Source organism: Mobula hypostoma, chromosome 8 (assembly GCF_963921235.1).
Source record: "Mobula hypostoma chromosome 8, sMobHyp1.1, whole genome shotgun sequence".
NCBI classification, from domain to species: Eukaryota; Metazoa; Chordata; class Chondrichthyes; order Myliobatiformes; family Myliobatidae; genus Mobula; species Mobula hypostoma.
Genome location: NC_086104.1, coordinates 85782437 through 85810126, shown reverse-complemented (window position 1 = coordinate 85810126; position 27690 = coordinate 85782437). Strand labels below are relative to the sequence as shown.

The following is a 27690-nucleotide window of genomic DNA, read 5'->3' as shown; positions in this document are numbered from 1 at the left end:
AACAGGAACATCAGACCCCAAACCCCAGCTCCTCCCTCTCATAAGAAGTAACATATCACTCTCCCACCAGTCGGCAACAAGAAAGAAAACACCAAAAGCTGAAGGAAACCGATGCAAAGTACAGTCCAATAATCACACAGATCTCAGAGTGTTGAAAACATCCTCCTGTCACCATCCAAGGAGAGCAGTCGTGTGAATGCAGTCCTTCCGTGAGGAGCACCCACCGCGCTGGGTACGAATGCCACCGACCCGACTGTAGCGCCCGTGGTCTCCACTGGGAGCAACTGCTGACCTCGTCTGCATTTGGTTCGATGCTTCAACCTTGCTTGCTGCTTTGAAATGGAGTTGCTCATGACCCCACCTCTGATCTTTCCCATGAGACAGTTTGTGTTGTCAGTCCTCCCCAGACATAGCAGAGTGCTAGATCATTCGATCGAGTTCTGAACTGCACATCACAGGCTCCAGTAGCATGTTTTGTATAAGATACCAGTGATATACAGTATCTGGGAAGGGAATTCATATTTGGTCCATTGAGTGAGCTTTGGGAGAGGTCACTGATGCTCTATCATTTGCAGGAAAGGTGAACACTTAAAAGCAGAATAGACTAATTGATTTTAACATAAACTGGTGAAATAAGTGGTATATGAGGTGTTGTTCCTCCAACCTGGAGTACAACAAACTTGGAGGAACAACACCTCACATTCCACTTGGTTAGCCTCCAGCCTGATGGCATGAACATCGATTTCTCAAACTTCTGGTAATGCCCCCCCCACCCAAACACTCCCCCTTCTTCCCTCCTTCACCATTTCCCATCCCCTTTTCCCTCTCTCACCTTATCTCCTTGCCCACCCATCCTCCCTCTGGTGCTCCTCCCCACTTTTTCTTTCCTCCATGGCCTTCTGTCTCTTTCATCAATCAATTTCCCAGCTCTTTACTTCATCCCTCCCCCTTCAGGTTTCACCTATCACCCGGTGTTTCTCTCTCCCCTCCCCCAACTTTTAAATCTACTCCTCAGATTTTTTTCTCTAGTCCTGATGAAAAGTCTCGGCCCGAAACGTCGACTGTACTTTTTCTCCATAGGTGCTGCCTGGCCTGCTGTGAGCAGAGTTCAGGATTGGTGTGTTCCGGGAAGGAGTAAGGACAAGGATAGTAAGGCAAGGGAACCTTGGATGACCTGAAAGGTCCTACATTTAGTTAGGAAGGAAAAGGAGGCATGTATAAGATTAAAGAAGCAAGAATCATACTGGCCCCTTGTGGAACATTAAGGTAGCAGGAAAGTGTTCAAGCAGGCAATTAGGAAGGCTAGAAATATCTTTGGTGAGCAGACTCAACGAGAGTCCCAAGGCATTGTATACTTATATATACAAAGTGTAGAAGAAGTAGATAGCTGAGATGATGGTAGGTTCACTGAAGGTAGGAGGGAATTTGAACTTGGAGTCAGAGCAAATGTCTGAAGTACTAAATGAGCACTTGGTGTTGGTATTTACCAAAGAGAAGGATTTGGACGGTAGTGAAAAATGAGTGGGGCGTGCCAATGTGCACGGACATTTTGAGATTAAGGAGGAGGTAGTGCTAAACTTTCTGAAAAGCATTAAGGCGGCTAAATCCCCAGGGCCTGGTGGTATATATCCTGGAATACTGTAAGAGGCAACTGAAAAACTTGCTGGAGCTTTGATAAAGACTTGGGGTGCTCACTAGCAACAGGTGAGGTCCCAGAGGACTGGAGAGTAGCAAATGTTGTGTCTTTGTTCAAGAAGGGAAATGTGGATAAATAAGGTGATTATAGACTAATGAGCCTCACCTCAGTGGTAGGGAAACTGCTGAAGAAGATGCTGAAGGATAGGACCAATGCACATATGGAAAGGTATGGCCTGCGTAGGGACAGTGAGCATGACTTTGTGCGTGATAGGTCATGCCCTACAAACTTCATTGAGTTTATTGAGGAGGTGACAAAGGTACTTGATGATGGTAAAGTTGTGGAGGATATCTACGTGGACTTTAATAAGTCATTTGATAAGGTCCTCCATGGTTGGTTGATTCGGAAGATACAGACGCATGGGATCCAGGGTGAATTGGAAGTTTGGACTTGGAACTATCTTGCACATAGATGACAGAGTAGGGATGGAAGACTGTTATTCTGGCTAGAAGTCCACGGTCAGTGTTTTTCTGCAGGGGTCAGTGTTGGGATTTCTGTTTATGATATCCACTCAGTAGCCACTTTATTATGTATTGTACACCTGCTCATTAATGCAACTATCTAATCAACTAGTCATAATGCAACTCTTCAATGCACAGAAGCATACAGAGGTGGTCAAGGGATTCAATTGTTGTTCAGACCAAAAAGGGTGGTGAAGAAATGTGGTCTAAGTGACTTTGACTGTTGGCGCCTGAGAGGGTGGCGTGAATATCTCAGAAATTGCTGAACTTGTGGGATTTTCACACACAACAGTCTCTAGAAGTTACAGGGAATGATAAACAAAAGCATCCAGTGAGTAGCAGTTCTGTGGGCAAAAATGTCTTGTTAATGAGAGAGGTTGTAGGAGAATAGGCAGACTGATTCAAGCTGACAGAAAGGTGCCAGAAATTCAAATAATTACAACAATGGTGTGCAGACAAGCATTTGAATGCACAATATGTCAAACCTTGAAGTGGATGGGCTGCAGTAGCAGAAGACCACACCAGTATCCACTCCCGTACCTAATAAAGTGGCCACTGTGTGCATTTCAATGATTTGGATGAAGATGAGGATGGCTGGATTTGCAAATTTGTGGATAAAGTTAAGATTGATGGAGTTGTGGACAGTATAAAAAGAACTATCAAATAGTACAGTGGGATATAGATTAGTTTCAGATATGGGCAGAGAAGTGGCAGATGGAGTTTAATTGGGGCATGTGTGGCATTGGACATTGGGAGGTCAAATGAAAGGAGAATGTATACAGTTATCAATAGACCCTTTCAGAGCATTGAGGTACCGGGGATCTTTTTTTAACTATACAAAGTATCTTTATTACAAATTCAGTGTTAATTATACAAAACAGTGACTAACACAATTACTTCACTACAAATAGACAATACACATTAAATCAAAATGTTTCCATCCCTGTCAATGATGGCAATTACCCCCCCAACCCCCCGCGAAGCCCAGCGGTCCCGGAACATCTCTAAGGTTGCCGTGCACAGCGCGTGTTAGCCAGGTTCAGAGTTCACTGTAAGTGGTTACACAAGTGGATAAGGTGGTAAAGAAGGCAAATGACATGCTTGCCTTCATTGGTGTGGAGTGTTGAGTATAAGAGTAGGGATGCTATGCTGCAGCTAAATAAAACTTTAGTCAGATTGTAATACCATGAAGTACCATGTGCAGTTCTGGTCACCGCAGGATGTGGATTCTGTCGAAAGGGGTGAAAGAGGTTTATTAGAATGCTGCCTGGATTAGAGGGTATGAGCCATAAGGAAAGGTTGGACAAACTTGGGTTGTTCTTCCTAGAGCAATGGAGACTGAGAGGAGACTGGATAGAGGTTTATAACAATTATGAGAGGCAAAGGCAGAGCAGACAGTCCAAATCTGTTTCCTAGGGTAGAAATGAGAAATACCAGAGGATATGCTTTTAAGGTTGGCGGAGGGGAGATGTTTAAAGGTGATGTGAGGGGCAAGTTTTTTATACAGAGTGGTGGTGCCTGGAACAAGTTATCAGGGGTAGTAGTGAAGACACACAGCCTGGTGGAGTTTAAGAGGCTTTTAGATAGATTGATGGATATGAAAGGAATGGAGGGATAGTATAAAGGTATGAAGATGGGAAGAACAAATTGGGTTGAATGAGCTATCCTGTGCTGTACTGGTCTTTGCTCTGTCTCTCAAGCCTTTATATTGTTACAGAAATATGACACCCAGAACAAGATACAGGATCTAGTTGTAGGTAAGCCCTATGATTTATAAATATTCTTCATGACTGACCTGCTATAATCCATGTCTTTATGAAGTCCAAGTTTCCTGTGCTTTATTAATCGCTTCCTCAACCTGCCCTGCCATTTTTGATTATTAATTCCACATAAATCCACAGATCCCTCTGCTCTTGTACCTGTTTTAGAACTGTGTCCTTTCGTTTATATAGCCTCATCTCATTTTAGTCCAAAATGTAACACCTTTCATTTCTCTGTGATAATTTTAATCTCCTCAGATACAGATTTTTTTCAATTGACCACTCTCCCCAACCTGAAATGAAACCTAGGCTTGTGACTACCTGATTTTGTTGGTGCTTTATGCAGATTAGAGCCCTTGACCAGAATATCATTGGTGTCCATAGACTGTCTCCATAGGTGCCATCCAATGTCTTGAATAAATTGGGTTTGAAAATCTTTTGGCCCTTCTGGCAGGAATGCACATAATCAGCTACTTAAGACAAACGTATATCAGAGAATCCAGGTTCCCAATTTTAATTCAAAGATTGAGAATTTGTTGGTGGAGGGTTGAGGTTGGGGGAGAGGTGGACTATTTTGAACCTTATACTCTTAGTGGTCTAAATAATGACTGGTAAATATACTAATGTCTCTTTAATCAGCAGCAGATTTCCTCTGAGTCATAGAGTCATAGAGCAAGGAAACAGCAATTCGGCCTGCCGCCTCTGTGTTGACCACCTAGCAGTCATCTACATTAATCCCATGATCTAATATTTGTCCAGTATCCTTCTATATCTGGCTTTGTGAGGCTAAGCATCCAGGCTGCTAAATGGTGTACATTGTCCCCAATTAAGGTCTGTTGACTACCCATTCAACTATGAGTAATAAACACAGTCCAGACAACATGTTAAGTCTTCAGCAAGAGGAGATAGCAATCGAGGAGATTTGTTAGAGGTATACAGAATTATGAGGGGTATTGATAGGGTAAATGCAAGCAGGCTTTCTCCACTGAGGTTGGATGGGATTACAACTAGATTTCATGGTTAAGAGTGAAAGGTAAAAAGTTTAAGTGGAACTTGAGGGGAAAATTCACTCAGAGGGTCATGAAAGTATGGAACGAGTTGCCAGTGTAAGTGGTCCATGCGAACTCGATTTCAACATTTAAGAGAGGTTTGGATAGGTACATGGGTGGTAGGAGTCTGGAGGATTATGATCTCAATGTAGGTTGATGGGAGTAGGCAGATTAAATGGTTTGGCATGGACTAGATGGGCTGAAGGACCTATTTCTGTGTTGTACTTTGCTATGTCTCTCTGACTCTAGACTGGAAATCTGGCAGTTAATTTTCCCTAAGATATAAACAGAACATGCTGGAAACACTCAGTGGACCAGGCAGCATTTGTTGACCAGTTTTTTTTAAATTATCTATTAATTTCAAAGATTCATTTTATTATCAAAGTATACAACTCTGAAATTCTTCAATTCTCTGGGTAGCAATGAAACCAGGAAAGAAATTCAGCATGATCATTAGCCCCCAAATCCCATCTCCTACAAAAAAAACAGACAAAATGGATCAGGCATACCAACCCCGAAATCCCTCCACTCCCCATTGCAGAAAAATGGAGCATAATGATCCAGGCACATTGACCCCCCCACAAAAAAATTCCTCCTCCTGCACAAAAAAAAGACTGAGATCGAGCAAAAGAACACTATAAGTTTTTACACAGAGCGTGGTGAGTGCGTGGAATGGGCTGCCGCCAACGGTGGTGGAGGCAGATACGATAGAGTCTTTTAAGAGACTCCTGGACAGGTACATGGAGCTGAGAAAAGTAGAGGGCTATGGGTAACTCTAGGTAATTTATAAGGTAAGGACACGTTCGGCACAGATTTGTGGGCCGAAGGGCCTGTATTGTGCTGTAGGTTTTCTATGTTTCTCTAAGACTGGAAAAAAGATTTTATAGTCCAAGTCCACAGCCAACACGCAGAAGAAACCAGGGTAACACTCTCCGGGTGCAGCAGCAGGCCCTACGCTCTCTGGTAGCTTAGCAGAGCGATCAAAAGCCAGGCACCAGAGCTCACCCTCCGCACTCTCTTCAGTCGCCCTCGTCACTTTAGCCAGCGAACAATGGAAGCTCTAATCGAGGACATGGAACCAAACACCAGCTTGTGCTCTGTCCTGCAGCCTGCCCATTGTCTCTGTCTCCCGAAATCCTCTCAGAGACCGCAGAGTGCTGGAACACCCAAAAGACCTCCAAACTTTCGCCATCACCTTGATGTCTTCAGTTGTTCATGATTAGCAATATTTTCTATTTCAGTGATGTCTTTACTTGAGGAAATCGTCATAATCTTCTTCCCAGCAACATTATCAAACAGAATTTCAAAATGAGCCGCCTGAGATGATGTCAAGGCAAATAATTAAAATGTGGTCAAAGAGTTGGGCTTTAAAGAGCTTGTTGAGACCAGGAAGTGTTTGGTGCAGGAACTTAAGAGCTTGGGGCTTTGTCAGCAGAAGTTACAGATTTCTTTGATGGAATGAGTAGTTCGGGGAGGATCAAGAAATGGCATTATGTTGATACCTGGATGTTGTAGGACTATGGAAGTCTATTCCAGTAACTGAATCATGTTTCAGAGCATGATGTTTTGCTGCATGCTTGAGTGCTCGGTGGGGGAGGGGGGGTCGATGCTTTGCTGCTGCTTATGCGTGGGGGGGGAAGCTGGAGGGGCGCTTTGGGATTCTAACATTTAACTGTCATTCATTCTTTGGGTCACTCCTCTGTTTCTGTGGTTATTTGCGAAGAAAAGGAATTTTAGGATGTGCATTGTATACATTTCTCTGGCATTAAATGTACCGATTGAATTTGCTGTCCCTAAATGCACACGTACCCACATGCACACCACACGTAGTGCATGACTCCAGGACAAAGCAGCATGCTTAGGTGATATTTTAACAGCCTCCTTAGTCATTAATTCCCTCCATTATTAGTACATGGTGATTGCATTGCATACTATGTAGAAAATGGACTGCAGCTATTCACCCAGACAACTCCAACAGCAGTTCCCAAACCCACAGCCTCTATCACCATGGACAACGGCAGCTGGTACATGGAAACACCACCACCACCTTCTTCACATTGCTCTGACCTTACACACCATCCTGACCTGGAAATGCATCACCGCCTGGTCTAAGGTCGGGATCTCCCGACCCACCAGCACAATACCTTCACCAGAAGGATTGCAGTGGTTCAAAAGTCAGCTCCACAGTTCCTTCTCAAGGGCAATTAGAGAAGGGAAATGGGTCTATTACCCCACTCATGGCACAGCACTGTAAACACTTTAAACCACTTCTGAAAATGCTGTTTAGGTTGTAAATACATGCTGGTAATTATGTATTTATGCACATTTAATTCCATATCCGTATTTTAACCTCTAACTTATTTTTATAAAATTCTTTATACGTTATAAATGTTGAATTTTGTTTTTTTTTTGTTACCTGTTGCACACAACAGCAAATTCCTAATACAGATATAAGTATATGGTGAATAAAATTGATCCTTGAAATGCTAGCCTTGCCAGTGAATCAGTGAAAAGGAATCTAAAAGAAGCTGTGAAATGTGGTTAAAAATAATAGCTTTCTCCAGCTCCTTACAGGGAAGGATATGTTTCCATTCATGTTGGGCCATTTGTATGATTCTGGAGCAGCGGTGGTGTTTTGCAATTTCAGTATACTGGGCTGAGTAAAATCAAAATTCACTCCTGCCTGCCTGTAGCAGATGGGATGGAATAAAGAGCCACTCTGGGAACTGGCCCCCTACCATCTGTTTATGGAAACGGGCACTTTACACCTGCTACAGTTACTGCTAAATTCTGACAGATTTGCCACAGAAAGTTATATTTGATTCGACACTTGTGTAAATTTCAGATCATTAAGCTGCTAACCAAATGATCAATTATCCAAGTCATATTTTCTCATCTTTTATGTGCTACCCTAATCACCAATGAAAGGACTTGATGAGTGTTTTAGTTACTAATGTTGTTTTATTGTCCTTCAACTTTTCACTGCTGACCCCCACTGGCTCATCGGTTCACACTCACGTCGGGCAAGGTATTCACAAGTGCCATCACACGTCCAGGTTCAAGCGAGCTATTTTTAATTTCGAGCCTAGACAACATGAGTCAGAAGAGTATGTAACAAAAGGATTTTAGTGAAACTCTGTCTGGAGTCTCGATCCTGGTGTAGGACTCTGTGCTCTGTGGCCGGAGACATAGACATTGATTACTATTGGAAGAATATCAACTTCAGAATCAGGCTTATTATCACTTCAGTGAATCATGAACTTAGTCTGCTCGAGATGTTTTGGTCTTCCAGCACAAGGGGGTGTCCACAACCACCCCTCAAATCTCTCCACCCTGAAATCTGGTTCAGAATTTACCTGAATTCTTTCATGGGTTCTCAATACAATTCAGGAGTCCATGAATGAGGAAGTATGTTTGAGGATCTGATGTAGTCAACAGCAACCCACAAACATGTGCTAGTCCACAAAGTGCAATTCTGTTCGTGCTCCACCCTACCAACGTACCTTCACTGAAGCCATTCAGTTGCTAAGCAATCGTGTTTAGTTTTCTAAAATAGTGCAAATATTAATTTGGTTTTAATGCATAAAGATCTTCATCACGTGTTTACTGGAATATGTGCGATGGTGCTTTTACAAAATGATTCCCTGTTGATTAAGTTATTAAATTTTAGTTGTCTTATTTTATTTACAATTAGTTTTAATTTTAACTGTAATTTAGAAGTAATTTTTCATTAATTAAATATCACATTAAGGAAACCACTTATGGATTGAGATGCCCAAAAGGCGTGAACCATGCTTCTAAGAGTGACATTAGATAATCTTCACATTGTTTAGCCGTGTTTTATTTCTGTAACCTACCAATTTCACTGTCTTTAAATCGAACAGAAATGAGAGGCAAAGCTAATAGGTCAACAGCAAATGGAGGTAAATTATAGGGCAAGAATGCAGGAACATGCAGTGGGAGCAGAGAGCTTTTGCATTGTAGCATAGAACAGAATGGTAAGGTTATACAGCATTTTGAACACCTGCGGACTTGCTTTCCCCTAGACAGAGCAGTGATAATACTCATGTCATCAGGCTCTTATTCAGGAGTTAGAATGGTTGGCTCCCTTTTAATTCAATCTCCTTTAACTGTTGTAAAACAGTTACGGAAGCAAATTCACTCACCCTTGAAATAAAGGGCAGAGGGATCACAATATGAGATTGGTTTATGCCTATTAATTACAGTGTCAGAAGTACATTAACTTTATGCTTACTGTATTTCGATAACTTTAATGTCTGACCAATGCTAAACAGAGTTAGTTGCTTTGACATAGGAGGAGGCCATTTGGCCCTGCAGATTCATTCTATCCCCAAGCAGAGCAATCTCTTTTTTTTGGTAATTTTTTATTGAAGTTCATCATCAAACATTTCCATAAGATGTATTTCAGATACTGTACATATGTATCATAGAATCATATTTGTCACAAATCTCCACATAATATTTATCTGAGGTATACACTTATAGAAAGAGAAAGAAAGAACAATCGAAAGAAGAAAACTATGTACAGAGTAGGGAGTGATCTTCTTTTTACAACATATTCATTGACTCCTGAGAATAAAATCAGGCCTGTGAGGTGTTATGTAGTTAAACCATTTTTCCCAGTATGAACCAAATTGTTCCAATTTATGATTAACAGATGCTGTTATCTTCTCCATTTTGTAAATGTCCATGTAATTTCCATCCATACATTTAAAGTTGGGCTCTCCTATGATAACCATTTCCTGGTAAGGGTCTTTTTACCAGCCACCAGCAGTATATTAATTAAATATTTATCTCTTTTCAACCATTTTTGAGGTATATACCCAAAATATATGGTCTTACTCTCCAAGGGTATTTCACATTTAAAGATGTCTTGCAGGGCATTGTGTATGCCACTCCGTTAGTCTTTGATAACGGGGCATTCCCAGAAAATATGATAATGATTTGCATTTTGATTTCCACAATTTCTCCAGCAAACAGGGAAGTTACTATCATAATGGGATTTCTGAGAGGGTGTAATAAAATATCTTATCAAGTTTTTCCACCTGAACTCCCTCCATTTCTGTGAACTGGTGCACTTACATTGATACCTCCATATTATTGTCCAGTCTTCCTCAGATATTATTATCCCTCCTTCCTTCTCCCATTTTGTTTTAATGTATGATGTCGAATGTGTTTTAAGATTTGACAAACCCTTATACACACTTGAAATGATTCTACTACCGTTGTCTGAATTATATGCTTTTCTGAATAGCTCTGTCAGACATGTACTTGCCTTGGTTACATTTTTAACCCTCCTATTAACATACTGTCACATCTGTAAATATCGGTAAAAGTCTTGTTTTTCTAATAAGTGTTTCTCTTTGAGCATTTCAAAACTGAACAGTGTTCCTTCTTCCATTATATTGCAAATAGCTGTTATTCCTTTAGCTGTCCAGTCCTTAAATCTAGCATCCAGTTTATTCAGTGTAAAATCCGAGTTATATGCAGACCATTTAAGAATTGCAATGTCTCTCTCTAGTTTATATTCTTTTATAATAGTTTTCCATATTTTAAGAGTCCATTTCACCCATGGGTTATCAATAGTATTTATGTAACTTTGTAGGTTCAAGCAGAGCAATCTCATTTGTCCCATTCACCCTCCCCTCCCTATTTCCTTGAGGTGCTGCAACTTTTTCTCTCTCACGTGTCTGCCCACGCTCCTTAAATCCTTTTGCAGCTCATCCACTTTAGGGCCCAATGAATATACAAGCTTGATTTTGGGAGGTGGGAGGAAGCCAGAGCACCTGTGTGGAGGAGACTCGAAGCTTACAGGGAAACCGTGGAAACTCCACTCAGTCAGGGATGAAGCTGGGACCTTGGAACTGTGGGGCACTATGCTACATGAGTGTTGACCGGCTGGCAAATCAGCAGGGGGGGGGGGCGGGGGCAATATCCTGTGTGCCAGTACAAGGACAACAGGACTGCTCCTTTTATGGGGAAAGTGCATGGTGACTGGGGTTGGAGGAGAAGGAGGCACTCGGCAGGAGGTCATCTTAAACAAGGATGGTTTAGAGATCATCCTGGCTGAAAGCATTAACTCAGGTTCATTCGCTTATCAGACATACATCAAAACGTACAATGAAGTGGGTCACTTACGGGAGTGACCAACACGACCTAACGGTGTGCTGGGGGCAGCCCGCAAGTCTGCCACACATTCCGGCAGCAGCACAGCATGCTCACTCTGTTCGCAGGCCACCACAAGACGTAAGAGCATAATTAGGCCATTCAGCCCGTCGAGTGCTGCGCCATTCCATCATGGCTTACTTATTGACCCTATCAACCCCATTCTTTTGCGTTCTCCCTATAAACGAATGTATTACAGAATAACACCATCGAGGAGATGTAGACTGCACGAAAAAGAAGAAATGTGCTGTATCTGTAGAGGGAGGCTGTCCTCCACAGATATTAGGGTGTGGAAGGAGATTGTCCTGAAAGGTGTTCCAGCGAGTCAAACCTTGAGTTGAGCCACATGCTGCGAACTGACATGTTGAAGCCAGAAAAAATGTTTTCAAATGCTACATCTTACCAACTGGACAACTGACATCAAGACACTGCCCAGTTCACTACAACCTCTCTACGACATTGAAGGTGGCCAGCGGTTCCCAACTCTGTCAATGATGCAGTCTTCAAAGAGATTTTGACCACTTCCTTGAATATTTTCCTCTCCTGACCTGTTCATCTCTTCCAGTGACAGCACAAACAGTGTTGGGTTTGCGGGCCAGATGGGCACCCAGAGCCAGGTCTGCCCTTCCATTGTGTGCATAGATTACTTGCATGTTTCACAGCGTGTGTCAATGGTAATAAACCTGATTCTGCTTCTGATTCTGTGCAGCCCTTGTTATATGGAAGTTCTGCTTTGGTTGCTGCAGTAACCAATCCAGATTGGATGGTGACCCCGTGTAGAATGAAGACAACGCGGCCACTGCCAGGGTACCAGATGACGCTTGTGACAGCTGGTCAGTGAAGATGACCTCCTAAAGCTCATAAGTGGAGCAAAGTGGGCTGGCTCCATCCTCCAAGCAATTCACATGCAGCTAACAGCACCATGCACCATGGTAAGTTTGCAGTCTTAAGACAGGCCACGTAACTTCTGTAGTTAGTTTCTCTCTGAGGACTCCCTCAGGATGCAGAGGTTGAAAGCAAGCAACAAAATGTCGCAAATATCAACAGCAGCAACCTGGAAAGATCCAGTAGTATAAGTTATTAGCTGCCCCTTGTAACACAGTACCAACCCAGTTCTGAGGATACAGCTGAGACTGCCCTGTGTGACAGGTATCACTGGATGTCCTCATGAACTGTTGATATTTCATATATTGCTATTCATTGAAAATCTGATTGAAGAGTGATACCTAGATAACCTTCGGTTAAGATGACCTCATGTTGTCCTGTTTTCACCCCACCCCATGCATTTCAGCTGCTTGTCTTGCTCTTTGTGCAGTCTTCTCATTCCTCCAGCCAAGTTGTATGTCCAGAGGAGTGCCTACTCTGTCTGCGAGTAACAGGTTTGTGCGGAAGTTGGAAAGCCAATGAGAGCTCCCTCTCCACCTGTCGGACTATTTACTAGCACAGGAGATTCTGCAGATGCTGGAAATCCAGAGCAACACACACAAAATGCTGGAAGAACTCAGCAGGCCAGGCAGCATCGACAGAAGGGAATGAACAGTTTTGGGCCAAGACTCTTCATCGGGACTACTTACAGTCGACTTTTGCAACCTGAAGTAAATAAGGAAGGGTACGTTGTAGGCTACAGCCAGGAGTTACTGATAATCCCTTCAGATGGTGTTGCTGCTGAATGTGTGTGTTTGCCCTGCAGTGTTGAGAGAAGGCCTGAAATGAAGCAAAATGGCAGTAGCTGGTTTTAAATCTTCGTGGCATGCCAATGACATCATTTTCTGGGCACTCCGCATTTTGATAATCACTGCCATATCCATATGGCATAGTTCACCCCACAGGAGAGTGTGTGTCCAACAGACAGTGTGTTTCAGCTATGAAGATTTCTGTAGTGCCCAAAAACTGTGCAAATGATTGCACATTGTTGAGGATAATATTCTAAGTCTCCTCTCTGTTCAGTCAACATCTTAAGAAAAAGATATTCACACTGTGATTAGGAACCGTTATTGTTATTTGTGTGCAGGGCTGATTTAAGGAGACTCTGTATGCTCCTCAGGGGTGGGGAGGATGACAGCTGATGAGAGCCCTTTAAAGACCCCCCTCTAATTTATTTACTCATTACAGATGACTGCTGAATTGAATGCTTATTACCGAGCTTACACGGCTTACATTGCTTGTGTTTAATACTTGACAACCTGTCCCATTTCAGTTGGCACATAATAAAGGCACTGTGAATTATAATGGGACAGGATCCAGCCTTTATCTGTTGTTGAATTTCAGATTCCCAGCTGAAAACTGATGTTATTTGACAATCACTTCACAGTGTTTACGAAGAACTGGACTGTGACTAAATTGTGCCCTCTGTGACTGACAGCACTAATAACAGGTTAAAACTGATCTCTTTCATCAAAGACTCTGTTTTCTCTGTGGCATAGCTGAAAAATATAGAATACACTGCGCAAATCTTCAAAAAAAAACCACCAATTCTGACTTTTTGCTGAGGAAATCTCTCAGCCTTCCTATTTACAATGGATTGATTGAAATATTTATGAATTTATTGATATAGCTTTTAGGACTGTTTTGCCGAGAGAGATCACTTTTGATTCAGTTTCAGTGATATTCCATTATTGATACCGTTATTTGCCCTGAAGAAAATGTTATCAGATTATGATGTTTCTGACAGCACATCTGTTACTCCAAAATTTGCTCTGGTAGGATGAGTTTTTTTCAACGATTCAGCTATGAATATCAAATTAACCACAATATTAAGTTTTAAACCTGAATTGCCCACTTTTTTAAATATACTCAGAAATCAAAGAACCATGATAGTAAAAGTTATTGATTGCACTATTTTATACCATGTTGCAATCAAATTTTAAGCTGGAAGTAAATATCTAAACTGATTACTAATTATAGGAATTCAGATTAATTTGCTGCAACTTTTTTTTTTGCAGTCTTTTTCCAGAGATATTTAATTCAGTCCCATACAAACAGTTTGCATTTATGCAACAGGTAATCAGGAGAAGCACTGCGATATGTCTCTGATGGGTGAAGATGATCGAATACTTGGTCAAAGAGATGGTTTCTAAGAAAGGGGAACCACTTGAGCTGGTGAAATGTGGAACAGGAAATTCAAAAAACAAAATCCAAAGGCCTAGAAACGTTTGGTAGGATTGAAGTACACAAAAAGCAAGAGCAAAGGAATTCTGGGTGAACCTTGCAGTTCTGTTGGATCTTATCATGCTTGAGAGGGTTAAGTCTTTGAGGTGAACGCAACTCAGAATACAAATTTCAGATAAGGGAAATGAGGAATTGGGAGCCAATGTCTAAGGGCTAAGTTCAGGCAAGGAAGTTATCGAGAAAATTTCAGAACCAAAAGTGAAAACACACAGCACTGAATTTCACAGGAGGAGAAGAAGATGACTACCTTTTTCTACTGTCCAACCTCTTTACCCCTTTGGTGCCAAGAATCGCAAATAAAATCCCTGCTGTTTAAAAGGTGCACAGAACAAAGTATCTTCAGAAGGAGCATTAATTGGGTGTCGCTGAAGTCTTAAAAAAGTGTCCATGTCTTGACCCATGTGCTTGACGAGACCTCTTCAAAAGCAGTCTGGACAGTTACTCTCCTTCATCAAATGAACAGTTACAAGTATAGTTTTAAATTTTGCTCAGCTATGAGTTTAACTCCTGCTTTTCTGGGCACTATTTGGAGAAGCCATTTATTGCAGACCTGTTCAGAATAGTGAATTTACTGAGCACTAACAACTAGGTTAATCATTAATGAGCTATTTAACTATCTGATAGATTGCTGTTCCAAGTATTCACATACTCAGCTCTTTCAATCATATCTTGGGCCCAAGGCAAGTGATACCATTTTAACATCATTGGAACTCTATAGCACATAAGCTATTCCAGAAAAAAATGACCCAAAGCATCTCCATTCTTTGCTGCCAGCTCAAAGCATGAAACTGGGGAGCAGACATTTTGAAAGGTGCAGGTTAATGCAGAGATTTGCTGAGGGGACTTGGGTTCACAAAAGGTTGAATACTTTGGAGGAGCTTAGAAAATGAGTTGGTGAGGGTGGAGCATATTATGTTGTCTCTATGGAATTCAGCAAGATGTTGATAAACTCATACATGATGGGTTAATAAAAACAATACAAAGCTATTGGATCCAAGGGAAAATGGCAAGTGTAGGAAGCACAGGGTAATGGTCAAAATGAGCCTTATCCCTTGCTTTTCATGATATATGCTAAACATAGAACAGCACAGTGCAGGCCTTTTGGGCCACAAGGGCCTTGTTGTGCCAACCTTTTAACCTACTTTAAGATCAGTCAAACCCTTCCTTCCTACCTTGCCCTCCATTTATCTATCTTTCATGTGTCTATCTACAAGTTTCTTAACTATCTCTAATATATCTGCCTCTACCACCACCCCTGGCAGGGCGTTCCACACACTCACCACTCTCTGTGTAAAGAACTTGTCTCTGACATCCCCCTATACTTTCCACCAATCACCTTAAAATGATGCCCCCTCGTATTAAGTCTTTTTCACTCTGGGGGAAAACACTTATGAAATATCGAGTCCTTAGTTTAAGTGGTTTGCCAAAGGTACAGATTTCTAGTGAGAAGCAAAGTTCTAGGCTGGAGAAAGATATCAGTAGGTAACAAAAATGGTGAATAGAATTGAAATTGAAATTGGCAAGGTCTGAGATACTACAAATGAGGCAAGGGTACTCACATTAATAGGTATGATACAACTGAGGACCTAGAGAGCTTGGGAAGGTCTATTCAGAACTCGTGTTGGCTGGCGTGTTAGTTAGGGTGGCTAGCAAGGTATACAGGAAATTTGCCTTTATCAGGTGAAGCCTAGATTATCAGAGCAGTGCAGTCAGACTAAAACTGTACACAAACGTTGATTGTGCTCTAGCTACAGCATTATGTACATTTCTGCTTATTGGAAAGCACCTGAGATGGTGCAGAGGAGATTTGGTGTTGTTGCCCGAGTCGGAGAATTATAGCCTGAAGGGGAGACCTGCTGAGTTTGTTTTCTGTGAAACAATGGAAAATGAGGGAGATTTTTGTAAAATTATGAACAGCTTAGATAAGATGAAGAGAGAAGATATATTTTTGTTAACGGAGAGTTTGATGACTAGTCTAAGATTTAAGTTATGGGGTAATTGCAGTTTTTCACCCATCCTGTCAGTAGGTGGTGGGTGGGGGCAGTGGTTTGTAACTCACTGCCTGAGCGAGTATTTCTATTTATTTATTTAGAGACACAGCATGGAAGAAGCCCGGCTGGTCTTTTGGAGGATGCTGCTCGGCAGTGCCTGACAACCCCGATTTAACCCTAACCTAATCACTGGACAATATACATTAACCAATTAACCTGCCCAGTGAGCACTTGCACTTTGGGAGGAAACCAGGGCACCCGGAGAAAACCCGCACGTTCCAAAGGGAGGGTGTACAAAGTCTGCATGAGCACTTGAAATGCAGCCTGCAAAGTTGAAAACCAAGGTCTAGAAAGTGATCAAAAGTAGCTCAGCTGTTTCTTTGGCAGGGACATACTGGGCTGAATGGCTTTCTTTTGTGCCATCAATTTCTACAGAACTGTTGGCCCTTTTGAAGCACTTGGATACCAGACCGGGAATCTATTTTCAACGTAATTTTGGTCTAGAATACAAGTACACATTCTGACGCTTGCTCCTTGTCTGTACAGTTGACGTGCTGTTAATTTTGCTAATTGCTCATCTGCAGTCCTTGAGCATGTTGAAAGTTGGGACTACAAAAGCAGCTACATCTCTTACAGTTTAATCCATAGATATTCATGGAGTGCATGACATTTATCTCTGCTTCCTTTGTGCACTACTTACTAACAGTTGGAATTAAATTTCGTTTGTTAGTCATGGAGTTCCCCTCTCCTACTGTTCACCCCATTCAAGATTCAAGAGTATTGATTTTTCCTTCCGCTAAAAAAATACCCTCCCCTTCCCCTCTTCTTCTATTCCCCACTCTGGCCATTTACCTCTTTTCACCTGCCCATCACTTCCCCCTGATCCTCTCCTCCTTTCCTTTCTCCCATAGTCCACTCTTCTCTCCTATCAAATTTCTTCCTCTCCAACCCTTGACCTTTCCCACCCAACTGGTCCCACCTATCACCTTCTAGCTAGCCTCCTTCACCATCCCCCATCTTTTTATTCTGGCATCTTTCCCCTTCCTTTCCAGTCCTGAAGAAGGGTCTTGACCCGAAACGTGGATTGTTCATTCAATTCCGGAGATGCTGCCTGACCTGCTGAGGTCCCGTGGAATTGTGTGTGCATGTTGCTTTGGATTTCCTGCATCGGCAGACTTTCTCGTGTTTAAGATTCAGATTGCCTGTTGTCATTCTTCAGCACAGAAGTCTTGTTGTTCCTCTCCGTGCCTTGTGGCGCATCATTTCTTTAGCATTTGTCTGATTTTTTTTTTCGAGGCCGAGTTGCTAGCTCAACGCTTAACCCAGCGTGGATGGAAAGCGTGCAAGGAGCCAGCCGGATTTGAACCTGTGACCACTCACCTCAAAGTCTGGTGCAGATATCACTACACCACCAGCCGGTGCAGACCTGTAAAGGAGAACAAAATGTTTCTTACTCTGGATCCGATGCAGCGAAAAAAAAGCACAATAAGCAAAAAGAGTACAATTTTAAAAAAACACGATAAGTATAAATACATAAGGTTAGTGTCATGTGTGCAGTTCACCACAACAGACCAAGTTTTTGCTCCCTCGTCATTAATATAGATTCAAGTATGTTGCCTGACACTAGTTTCGTTCTCTTCAGTCCGTTTCCTTTCCTGACCAAGTTCACCTTTGATCTGCACCATCATAGTCATAGTCATAGTCATAGTCATAGTCATACTTTATTGATCCCGGGGGAAATTGGTTTTCGTTACAGTTGCACCATAAATAATTAAATATTAATAAAACCATAAATAGTTAAATAGTAATATGTAAATTATGCCAGGAAATAAGTCCAGGACCAGCCTATTGGCTCAGGGTGTCTGACCCTCCAAGGGAGGAGTTGTAAATTTTGATGGCCACAGGCAGGAATGACTTCCTATGTGCTGCATCTTGGTGGAATGAGTCTCTGGCTGAATGTACTCCTGTGCCCAACCAGTACATTATGTCGTGGATGGGAGACATTGTCCAAGACGGCATGCAACTTGGATAGCATCCTGAGTATAGGTGCTGAGCGTTATCAAAACTCACTTATAAATTGAGCATGTTGCATAATTATTTTATGTGAAGATCAAGATGGAGAACAATAATGATTTTCGACTGTCAGTGCCACCATCTTCTGACTGCATAAGCACCTGTCTGTATGGAGAGATGGCTGCCTGTAAGGAGACAAAACTCAAGGTTGTGTAAAGTATGCATGCTTTGATAACAAAATGTACTTTGAACTTTGACCGGGTCTGTCCTTTCATTGGAATGGTATACATTGACAGTGAAGTCTGGGAAATTGGCTGATAGACATAATGATTTGAGAGAAAAGTATTAAATTATTGCTTGACTGTGCAGCTCTCCTGACTTGTAAAGCAATCCTGCGCGGATGGGGGAAGATTGGGACGAAGACGGCCAAGGTCATGTTTAATAGGTGCCAGCATCAGTATCTGTTCAGGTGATTCAATTGTGTAAATGGAAGGCTGCCTTTATACCATCTCAGACAATTAAGGTACCTGTAGTTTATGTAAAGCCACTCACAACAGATTGGTTCGTGTATTCAGCAAGAAAGGTCATGGTAGAGGTCTGAGGAAGAAAATTTATTCTGGAATAGTAAACACAAAGTAACATTTGTTAGAGGGACGGAGGACCAGGCTAATGATCTAGTGTCACAGATTCAAATCCCTTGGCAGCTGGGAATGTAAATTCAGTTTATTCAATAAATATGGTATAAAAACCTAATAACAGTGGTGGTGATTGTGAAACACCTGGGCTGTCAACACTGGAAGCACAAGTTAAGCTCTCCCAACTGGGCCAGGTTATTCAAGCCTCAAATCAACATGTTAACACATGCAGAACCATAGTTCATGTGCCATATTTCTTTATCATCCCTAGTTCAGTGTTGTCCTTTCAGTAGGATGGGCACAACACAGGCAGTAGCACAGTGTCATAGTTTTGACTTTAGAGTCCTCAACTTCAGCCTGCAGTTCGGGATAACTCAAAATATAATGTCAAAACACAAGTAAGGAAACCTGCTCCTAACTGACATCAACAAATTCTCCCTCAGCTGATGAACTACATCGGGGTCTGGCACAAACACATGGCAGATACTGTGGCAGAATTTGTGTGCTGTACATTGGCCTTCTTTGCTATTTCAGAAACCACGGAACTGGAGCAGAAACAAATGCTCCACCATTCTGAGAGTCTGCTTAAAGAAGAGTTTGTAACTAGTTACACTCATTTCTCCTCAGTTTTAGTTCTGCAAAAGATTGGTTTACTTCTATTAAATAAATTGAGAAGATGTCCCAACATCTCAGATGAGAAGGGCAGAGCAAGACATGAGAAATCATAAATCTTTGGATCAAGTCTGTTTATGCAAAATCTTTTGAACATGATTATGAGGGGCATAGATAGCGTAGACAGTCAAAAGCTTCTTTCCCAGCATTAGAAATGTCGAGAACTAGAGGACATGCATTTAAAGTGAGGAGGGGTAAGTTTAAAGACGATACGCGGGTCATGTTTTTTATACAGAGAATGGTAGGTACCTGGAAAGGACCACGAGAGGAGTGGTGGAAGCAGGCATTTAAGGGGTTTTTCGATATGCAGGGAATTGTTCGGAGCAATGTTCCTCGTTCCTGCTCACTCTCTTGGTGGTGTGAGTGGAATCGGGAGCTCAGTTGCAGCACTTAGATTCAAATACAGAACCTCCTTTCAGAAAGGTGGGAACTTTCAAACCCCGTCTTAACTCCCTCTGGTTTTGAGAATATGGTGCTGCCATGCTGACGTTATGAAAGATTGCCAACTGCCGGAAGGTTCTTTTCAAGCTTCCAAACTGGGTGCAAGGATGCCCAGCTGCTCGTGGTACTCTGCTGAAACAGCTGCACATTGCATTCTGCAGAGTCTGGTGAGGGAATGGTGGGCTGCAGTGCGACTGCTGCCTTAATCTGTTTGAATTAGAATAATCCTCTCTTTGGAACCACAGGAAAGTGTGTTCAAACAATGAGCATGTGGTTAAAAGGAAGGCTGTCTTACACACATTTGCAATTAGTCAAGGAGTTATAAACAACCTGTGTTTCCATCAGATGCTGTGGCACATCAGAGTGTTAGACTGACTGGGTTGCTATTTTGTAATAGAAAATTGTGACATCTTTGTTAAAACCTCCAGCTCATGTGCCAATTGTTTTACTCTTGTAGGCTGGATCAAGCCCCCTTTCAGTCTATGCATTGCGTTTGAGCCCTGGCGAAGAAATTCTGACCTCTTTGATAATGTTTGTGAAGGATAAGAAGCTGAAAGCTCCATTTATCATCACTTGTGTGGGCAGTGTAACCAAGGCAACGCTCAGACTGGCAAATGCCACTGCTTTGAATACTAATGAGGTACTGGCATGTCTGATGGTAGTAGTACTGGCAGCAATCGCTGTGCCTGGGGTACAAAAAGCTGGCTGGAGATAAACTGAATGTTTGAGATAGTTTCTCTTTACTGTGTGTCTAATCTTGAGCAACACCTTTAAAGAACAAAATGTGTTCGATTTTAATCCTTCCAGCAGTGTACAGGCACAGTAATCTCCAACATAGCAACATCATTTAGTAAACAAATTTATGCTGTTCAGCTATGCTGAACATTAACAAAAAGTTCAGTTTAGAGTAGCAGAATGGTAATAAAATAAATGCAAATTTGGACTAAAATACACAGTGGCTTCTCACTGATGTAAATTGATGAGGAGATCAATTCTATTGGGTGGTTTCCTTTTTATTTTGACCTTTTATTATGTTAACTTTTCTATTGAACTATATACAATTATAGAAAGACAGCTCTTTAATAGGGAACACAGCCCTGTGAAGATCTTCCCTCCAAAGTGGCTTTTGTTTCTCCCTGAAATGTGTATTATGTAATTTTAAACTTAGACAATTGGAAAATTTAAAAACAAAAATGCAGAACAAAGTTTATTGGCAAAAGGGAATGAGAATAGTCCATTAAGGTGTTTGCCTTTTTTAAAGCACAGACAAGCTGATAAAGGGATCCATGGAAAACCTTTTTTAGTAAAGAAAGCATTATTCACTTTTGCCTGACGAAAAGTTCATGAGCTGAGCATCCAGCTGAAACACAATTGTGAGATTTTATAAATGGTGTGTTACCACAGTGGCTGACCTGGGTTTAATTTAAGCCTGAGTTTCTTTGCAAAGACTGTGTTTGTTTGGATCTACACATTTTGATGTTAGTCCAGTTTTCAGCTGCAAATGAAAGTAAGAATAACTTCTCTATTCTTCAATTAAATCAGTTCTCTTTGGTTATGGAGCTGTTGTGTGGCAAGGGAACGAGGAGAAGTAGAACACAGTTTTTCTCCTTTATCATGAAGCAAGTGTCTTCACTGGGTAAATGTACAATAGAGCTAAAGTGGACCACATTCTGGACGTAAAACCTCTGGTGATTTTGTCACTCCAGTTTAGTACGGCACTCAGCATTACATCCATTGCGACAGGAAGACCAGCCATGTTCCCCTCTCCCACTCCCACTCCCAATCCCAATCCCAATTGTAGCTCACTTGCCCATGCTTATATAGACAAGATCCAAAGATTAGATGAGTCCAATTCAAACTACTTGACCACCTAAATGGCTCCTTGGGTCCAATGAAAGATTATCCCACGATATATAATGCTAAGGAGAAAACTGAGGAAAGTAAACAGTATGACTTAAAAGGCAAAAGTCAAGTAGACACTTCCAGCAGTACAGTATAGATGCCAGTCAGTCAGACAGATTTAGATGATCCTGGTGCATTATTGAACTGCAGAGCGAAAACCTGAGAATGGGTTTCATTTATGTTATGCGAACACAGTAAATTTATGTAACTAAATGCTCCCCAATATCCTAAAACTAATGGCCACCTAGCAGTGGTTCATAAGACCTGTAATAAAATTGAGTGCTTCATATTGTGTCAAAAGTGGTACAAGTGAGCTTTAAGTGGTGTAAGCAGTTCTCTAAGTCTGAGGTAAGACACACAAATGGCTGGAGGAACTCAGCAGGCCAGGCAGCATCTATGGAAAAGAGTAAGCAGTTGACATTTCGGGCCGAGACCCTTCATCAGGACTGGAAAAGAATCTGAGATTGGATTTCACTTGACCCCACTTTGTCATTAGTGTACAGTATTTTTTATCCAATTAGCTCAATGTTTTTTTCTGGCTGCCAGGACCCCTCCCACAGCTAGCCACTGACTGACAGTGGCTTGAGTTTGGGTAAGCCAGTGGCCCTCCAAGCCACCTCCAAAGTAATAGGTGCAAGACAGCAATCCAATATGGTGCTTATCCTCTCTGCTCTCTTCTGCTCAATGTGAAGTACTTGACTTACTTACAATGTTTGCTCAGGGTAAGAGAGGGAAGAATAGACTGCGAATAACTCAGGGTAGAGCAACAGATGATGTTTTGGGTGAGATGCTTCATATGGGCTCCATTAGTTGTTTCTGACAAGCTTGGATTCCAATTCCAATCTGGGACCTGAAGCATTGACTGTCCATTGACTATCCATTTTCCTCCTCAGTTGCTGCTGGACCCAGTGAATTGTTCCAGCAAATTGTTGCTGCTGTAGATTCCAGAATCTACATTCTCTTATGTCAACATTTAGTGAAGTATATCTGAAGAGTGCAGAATATTTCATTTTCTCTCACCAGTCCTTGGTTTAAGACACATTTCTTACCACTGCACATCATTGGCTTGCTCCTCGTCTACTGTTATGAAGGATCCTTTTCCCAGCTATATGAAGGGTGATCACACATTGAAGGAGCTCCAGGTTTCTCTCTGTCCCTTGTGTCAAAGATCAACCAGGTTGCAACGGTAGGAAAAATTACCACAAACTCATCTCCTACCAAACTCCTCCACTTTTGGCAGCACTACATGGCTTGTGTGTGACAGGTGATGGATCAGCCCAGAGTCAAAACATGGTGTGGTGTGGTCACATGCTGATTTCCTGAGCTTAACCAATGCTGTCATGGCTTATGCCTGGCTGAGGTAAAGAGAATTGCTTGGTGTGAGTTTAAGCACCTTTCATACCATCCCTTTCCTGCACAATTGTACAAATAAGCTTTCCCCAAAAAAACCCAGTGATAGCGCTTAACTTGAGCGAGTGTACTATTGTACATCTCTGCACCTTTGTAATTCATCTCTGTGTTGTTAGGTGCTGCCTTTCTGCTGAGGTGTAGAATTGAAACCCAAGGTGGATGTTCAGAGGCCATGATACTGACTGAAAAAGAGTGGGGAGTGATCTCGCCAATCATTATTCCTCAACTGAGACCACAGAAAAACTGTACAGATTAATGGGTTTTATAACTTGACAAATGCTGGAAATGATCAGCTGGTCAAGCAGTAACCAGATAGAGTGAAACAGCATTAATGTTTCAGGATCCGAGCATCAGATGATTAAGGTTGAATATTTCTGGCAATTTTCTGTGCATAGTTTGGCTGCTACATTGCCGGCATCGCGACATTGTCTTGGCTTCAAACTTTTATTCAGTTGCTTTGTTCCATTTGGGATAGGTTTAGAACATGAATGACACAATATACGTAAATACAGATTCTGTCGTTTATCATTGGCCTTTTTGTTCTATGCATGTGCACGACATCCAGCCATAGAGCATGCATGTGGTGTACTGATATTTTAACATCATTTCTGTCAAGCAGATATCAAGTTGCAACATCGGTGTGTCTTGACCATGAAATTGGGGAATAAACCATGCGATAAATTAGTTTGGAAAGTACAATTCTTGATCTGGAAAAAAAGACTTGAGACAATGGTTTGCAAGCATTCTCCTGTGTTACAAACATTAACAAACTCAGAACCGGGACTTGTAAGGGGTATAGATTAGGCCCTGTTACAATCATTTCCAAATTATCAATGGCTCAATGGCCAATGAAACTTAAGAAACTTCTGACTTCTTTTAGGAATTGAAGTTAATGAACTATTTTGAAATGTAGACTGGAATGTTGCCAACCTTGTCCGCTATGGAATGCATCACACAAAGATAGCAGTCTTCTTGTGTCCATCTAACAATGTGCACTTCCAAAGGATAAGAATTTGGCAAAGGTTAGTGAGCTGTACACAACCCAGTGTCTGAACTAGAGATGTGCATTCTCCATCAGTAGGTCATTCATCATGCTATTAATTCACCACTTGCTATACCCCTGTTCTGTGTTTTATTGCCCAGAAGTGCGTGGAATTCCTCACAGAGGGGAGGAATCCTTGTTGGGAACAGAATATTAATCCAAACTTCTTTTTGTTTTGATTTGGGTCTTGCATCAGGACGTTCATGTGTAGGTTTCTGTCCGTGCATGCTTTAAAGTACCTTTGAAGATAGGGTGCAGATACATGGAAGTTGTAATGTTAACACCTTTTAACTTGACTGTGCTGCATTTCTCATTGTCAGATCGTGCATTTGAATGAAAAGTTCGAAATCGTCTCGTTGGTTGGAACCCTGAATGAAGTGCCCCACTTGCACATAGCTCTGGCAGACAAGGATGGCAGGATGATCGGCGGGCACGTGTTAGGTGACCTGGAAGTCTTCACCACTGCCGAAATAGTCATTGGCGAATCTGTTGGGCTTGAATTCACCAGAGAGATGGATGATCGTACAGGTTTCCCTGAGCTTGCCATAAGTAGTCGCTCTAAACAGGCCCAGTCCTAGAGCAGCAATTTGTACCCTGCAGTTTATATGTCAGGTTTGTAAAAAAAAACAAACCATTGCAGTGAGTAAATTGGACTGGAGCATGCTTTGTCTGCTCTTTGCTTTTGCTTATTGATTCACCCACTTTCATCACACAGAAACTAATCAATTCTACAGTGGATAGACAACATAACATAATTTCTACCAAACTCTTCAAATGACTTGTCATTAATTTGCCTCCTTGCTTGCACTTGTTGGCAGAGCACAAGATGCAGTTGGCTTCCTCCGTCTATTAGCAGGGTTGTGCTCTTGGGAATTTAGTGGATTGGAAGGATGAATACACTGTGTTTGCTCATCCTTACAGACTTACTTATTACCACTAATTGGGAGGGACAGTTCAAACAAACACAGAAGAGCAGTTGTCAGTTGACAAGCACGACATGGGTTTAAAGAAGCAGTCGGAACTGGCTGTTCTGCCTTGTCCCAGCCCCTCCTTTCCCTGGCTTTAAGCCAAGCCCACATCCTGCTCAAGTTGGCCACTTTGATTAGAAAAGTTATTAGCAAGCAGAGAGAGAGAAAAATCTAGGAAGTCAGAGCAAAACAAATTAGCCGAGAAATCTGCAGACCTACAGCTGTTTGGAACTAAGCATGGTGATCATTGTTCAACAGATGACAGATAAGACAGGACGGGCACTTGGTACCAAATAGTGAAGTCTCAAAATATGTGATCTGAATTCAAATTTGAAACCTCCTTGCTTCTTTACCTTTCGCCTCCTGTATTATCTCCTCAAAACCCTCCTTTGATCACATACTTCCCCATATGGTAATACCTCATATTGCACCTTGCTGTCGATTATTGTGTGATAATGCATTGGGATGCTTTGCTCCATTTTAAGGTGATGTCTAAATACAAGTAATTATCCTTGTTAGAATGATCTGGATGTGCTGCAAGCACACAGGCTGAAACAAATGTTTAGTAAAGACTTCATCCATTGTTAGGAACAATTCAGCCACAGTCTAAGGGTCACCATGACACCAGCAAAGATTTGTGCGAGTGACAAGTGAGAGCTTGTTAGATGAGCAGTTAACACATGCAGCACAGCTAGAAGTGTGGGTATGAAGCTCAGTCCAGCAGTTGCATTCATAATTTCACTGTGATAAATGCATAATTTCAGCTGTTAATAAACCAAGTCTTCAAGTGTTTCCTAATAAAGTAATTCTTTTGAAATGTATACATTTGCTGCTCAATTCCATAAGACGAAGTTACAAACCACAGTGTTCCAACATCTAGGCATGCTTGTAGAATGAGTGGGAGAGTACTTTTCTGAAACTTATTTTTGAGCTGAGACCTTGGCTTCATCCCAGTGGACAGAGACCCCTGAGAAGTTGCAGACCATCTCCAGAAACTGTCCATGATCATAACTCAAGGTGCATTAAATTGATTCTTCACAGATAGTACTTGGGCAGTGAGTGACCTTAATTGCACAGACTACCTTATGTGCAGGACCAGACCTCTGGATAACACCAGGATCTGCTCTCGTCATTAAAATGAATGCAAGAGAGAAGAAGGTGTTATTTAAACCCCAAAGTAGAACCACACTTCCATCTCCTATGTTGTGGTTTCATGGCGTTTTGACAGTTTATCCTAGGAAAGTTTTCATAGCTAATTGTTGAACATGAAGGCCAGGTATTGGGTTAGACTGGCAAGGGTGAAGTTGTTCTCTTTGATTAGGGTGAAATTTAATAGTCATAATAGTCTATGTAGCAGAAAACTTTTTATTAGCAAATGGTTTGAGGAGCAGGGAACACAGGTGTTAAGATCTTTTACAGAGGGTATGTGAGGAAAAGGTTTATTTACATAGAAGATATTTAATTGACTGTCTATTTTGATAGTGCCTTTGAAGGGGAATCAGGTGGACACTTGACAGAGGATAATTTGCAAAGGCTCTGAGAAAGGAGCTGGGATAAACCTGATGGGCTGAATGGCTTTGTTTTGTCATGAAATATTTCTATTCTCTTATCAATGGTGGTCTCCCAAAAAAAATTGCTAGATGAATAAAGCTGCTATAATGTAATTTCAAAAAAAGACAACCAAAGAGCTTAAGAATACAAATGTTGGAAAACCAGAAGAAAACCAGAATTGGCCATTGTAAATTGTCCTGTAATTAGGCTAGGTTTAAATAAGTGGGTTGCAGGGTCTTGCAGCTCGCCTGTTCCACACCGTAACTCTAAATAAATAAATTGAATGTTGAAAATACTCAGGTGATCAGACACGTTCGTACTGAGACCTTATCGACTTAAAATGTTAACTGTGCTTCTCTATTAACAAACATTGTTTTCTGTATTGTTGTATTTTCAACCAACTATTTCTGGTCCATTTCTTTTTTTTTCTTGTAAGAAAGAATACTTTAGTAAGCATGCCTATACAGTAATAGTATTTGATCATCCATATCTTTTTACCTTGTACAGTCTCAAGGGTGTACTTACTCATGTAAATCAATGCAGATACAAAGGGACATGAACACCTCATATTAATGGGAACGTGATCCAGTCTAAAATAATTATGAGACACATGAGCATTGAATTTGAAGCAAAGCCAAGTTTGCGTGTCTTAAATTAGGATATCAAAGGAATTGATATTTATATCATACCTTGCAAATTCTGAGGATAGGCCAAAATATTTTACGAACAATTCTTTATAATTGTA

General features: G+C 41.5%; 1 protein-coding gene across 7 annotated transcripts in view; it reads left to right on the top strand.

Moving 5' to 3' along the window:
• LOC134350158 (bifunctional protein GlmU-like) overlaps positions 1-26273 on the top strand; it is a 92021-nt gene extending 65748 nt beyond the window's left edge. For 3 of the 7 annotated variants that reach the window (XM_063055114.1, XM_063055113.1, XM_063055111.1), the window contains 3 exons: positions 11862-12084; positions 20530-20712; positions 24747-26272. In XM_063055114.1, the coding sequence (XP_062911184.1) occupies positions 12058-12084; positions 20530-20712; positions 24747-25004 (468 nt within the window). In that variant the 5' untranslated portion in view covers positions 11862-12057 and the 3' untranslated portion in view covers positions 25005-26272. Of the gene's footprint in view, positions 1-11861; positions 12085-20529; positions 20713-24746 lie in introns of all 7 variants that reach the window. The other 4 variants (XR_010018841.1, XM_063055110.1, XR_010018842.1 and 1 more) reach the window with 2 other exon arrangements.
• The last annotated feature ends 1417 nt before the right edge of the window (positions 26274-27690 follow it).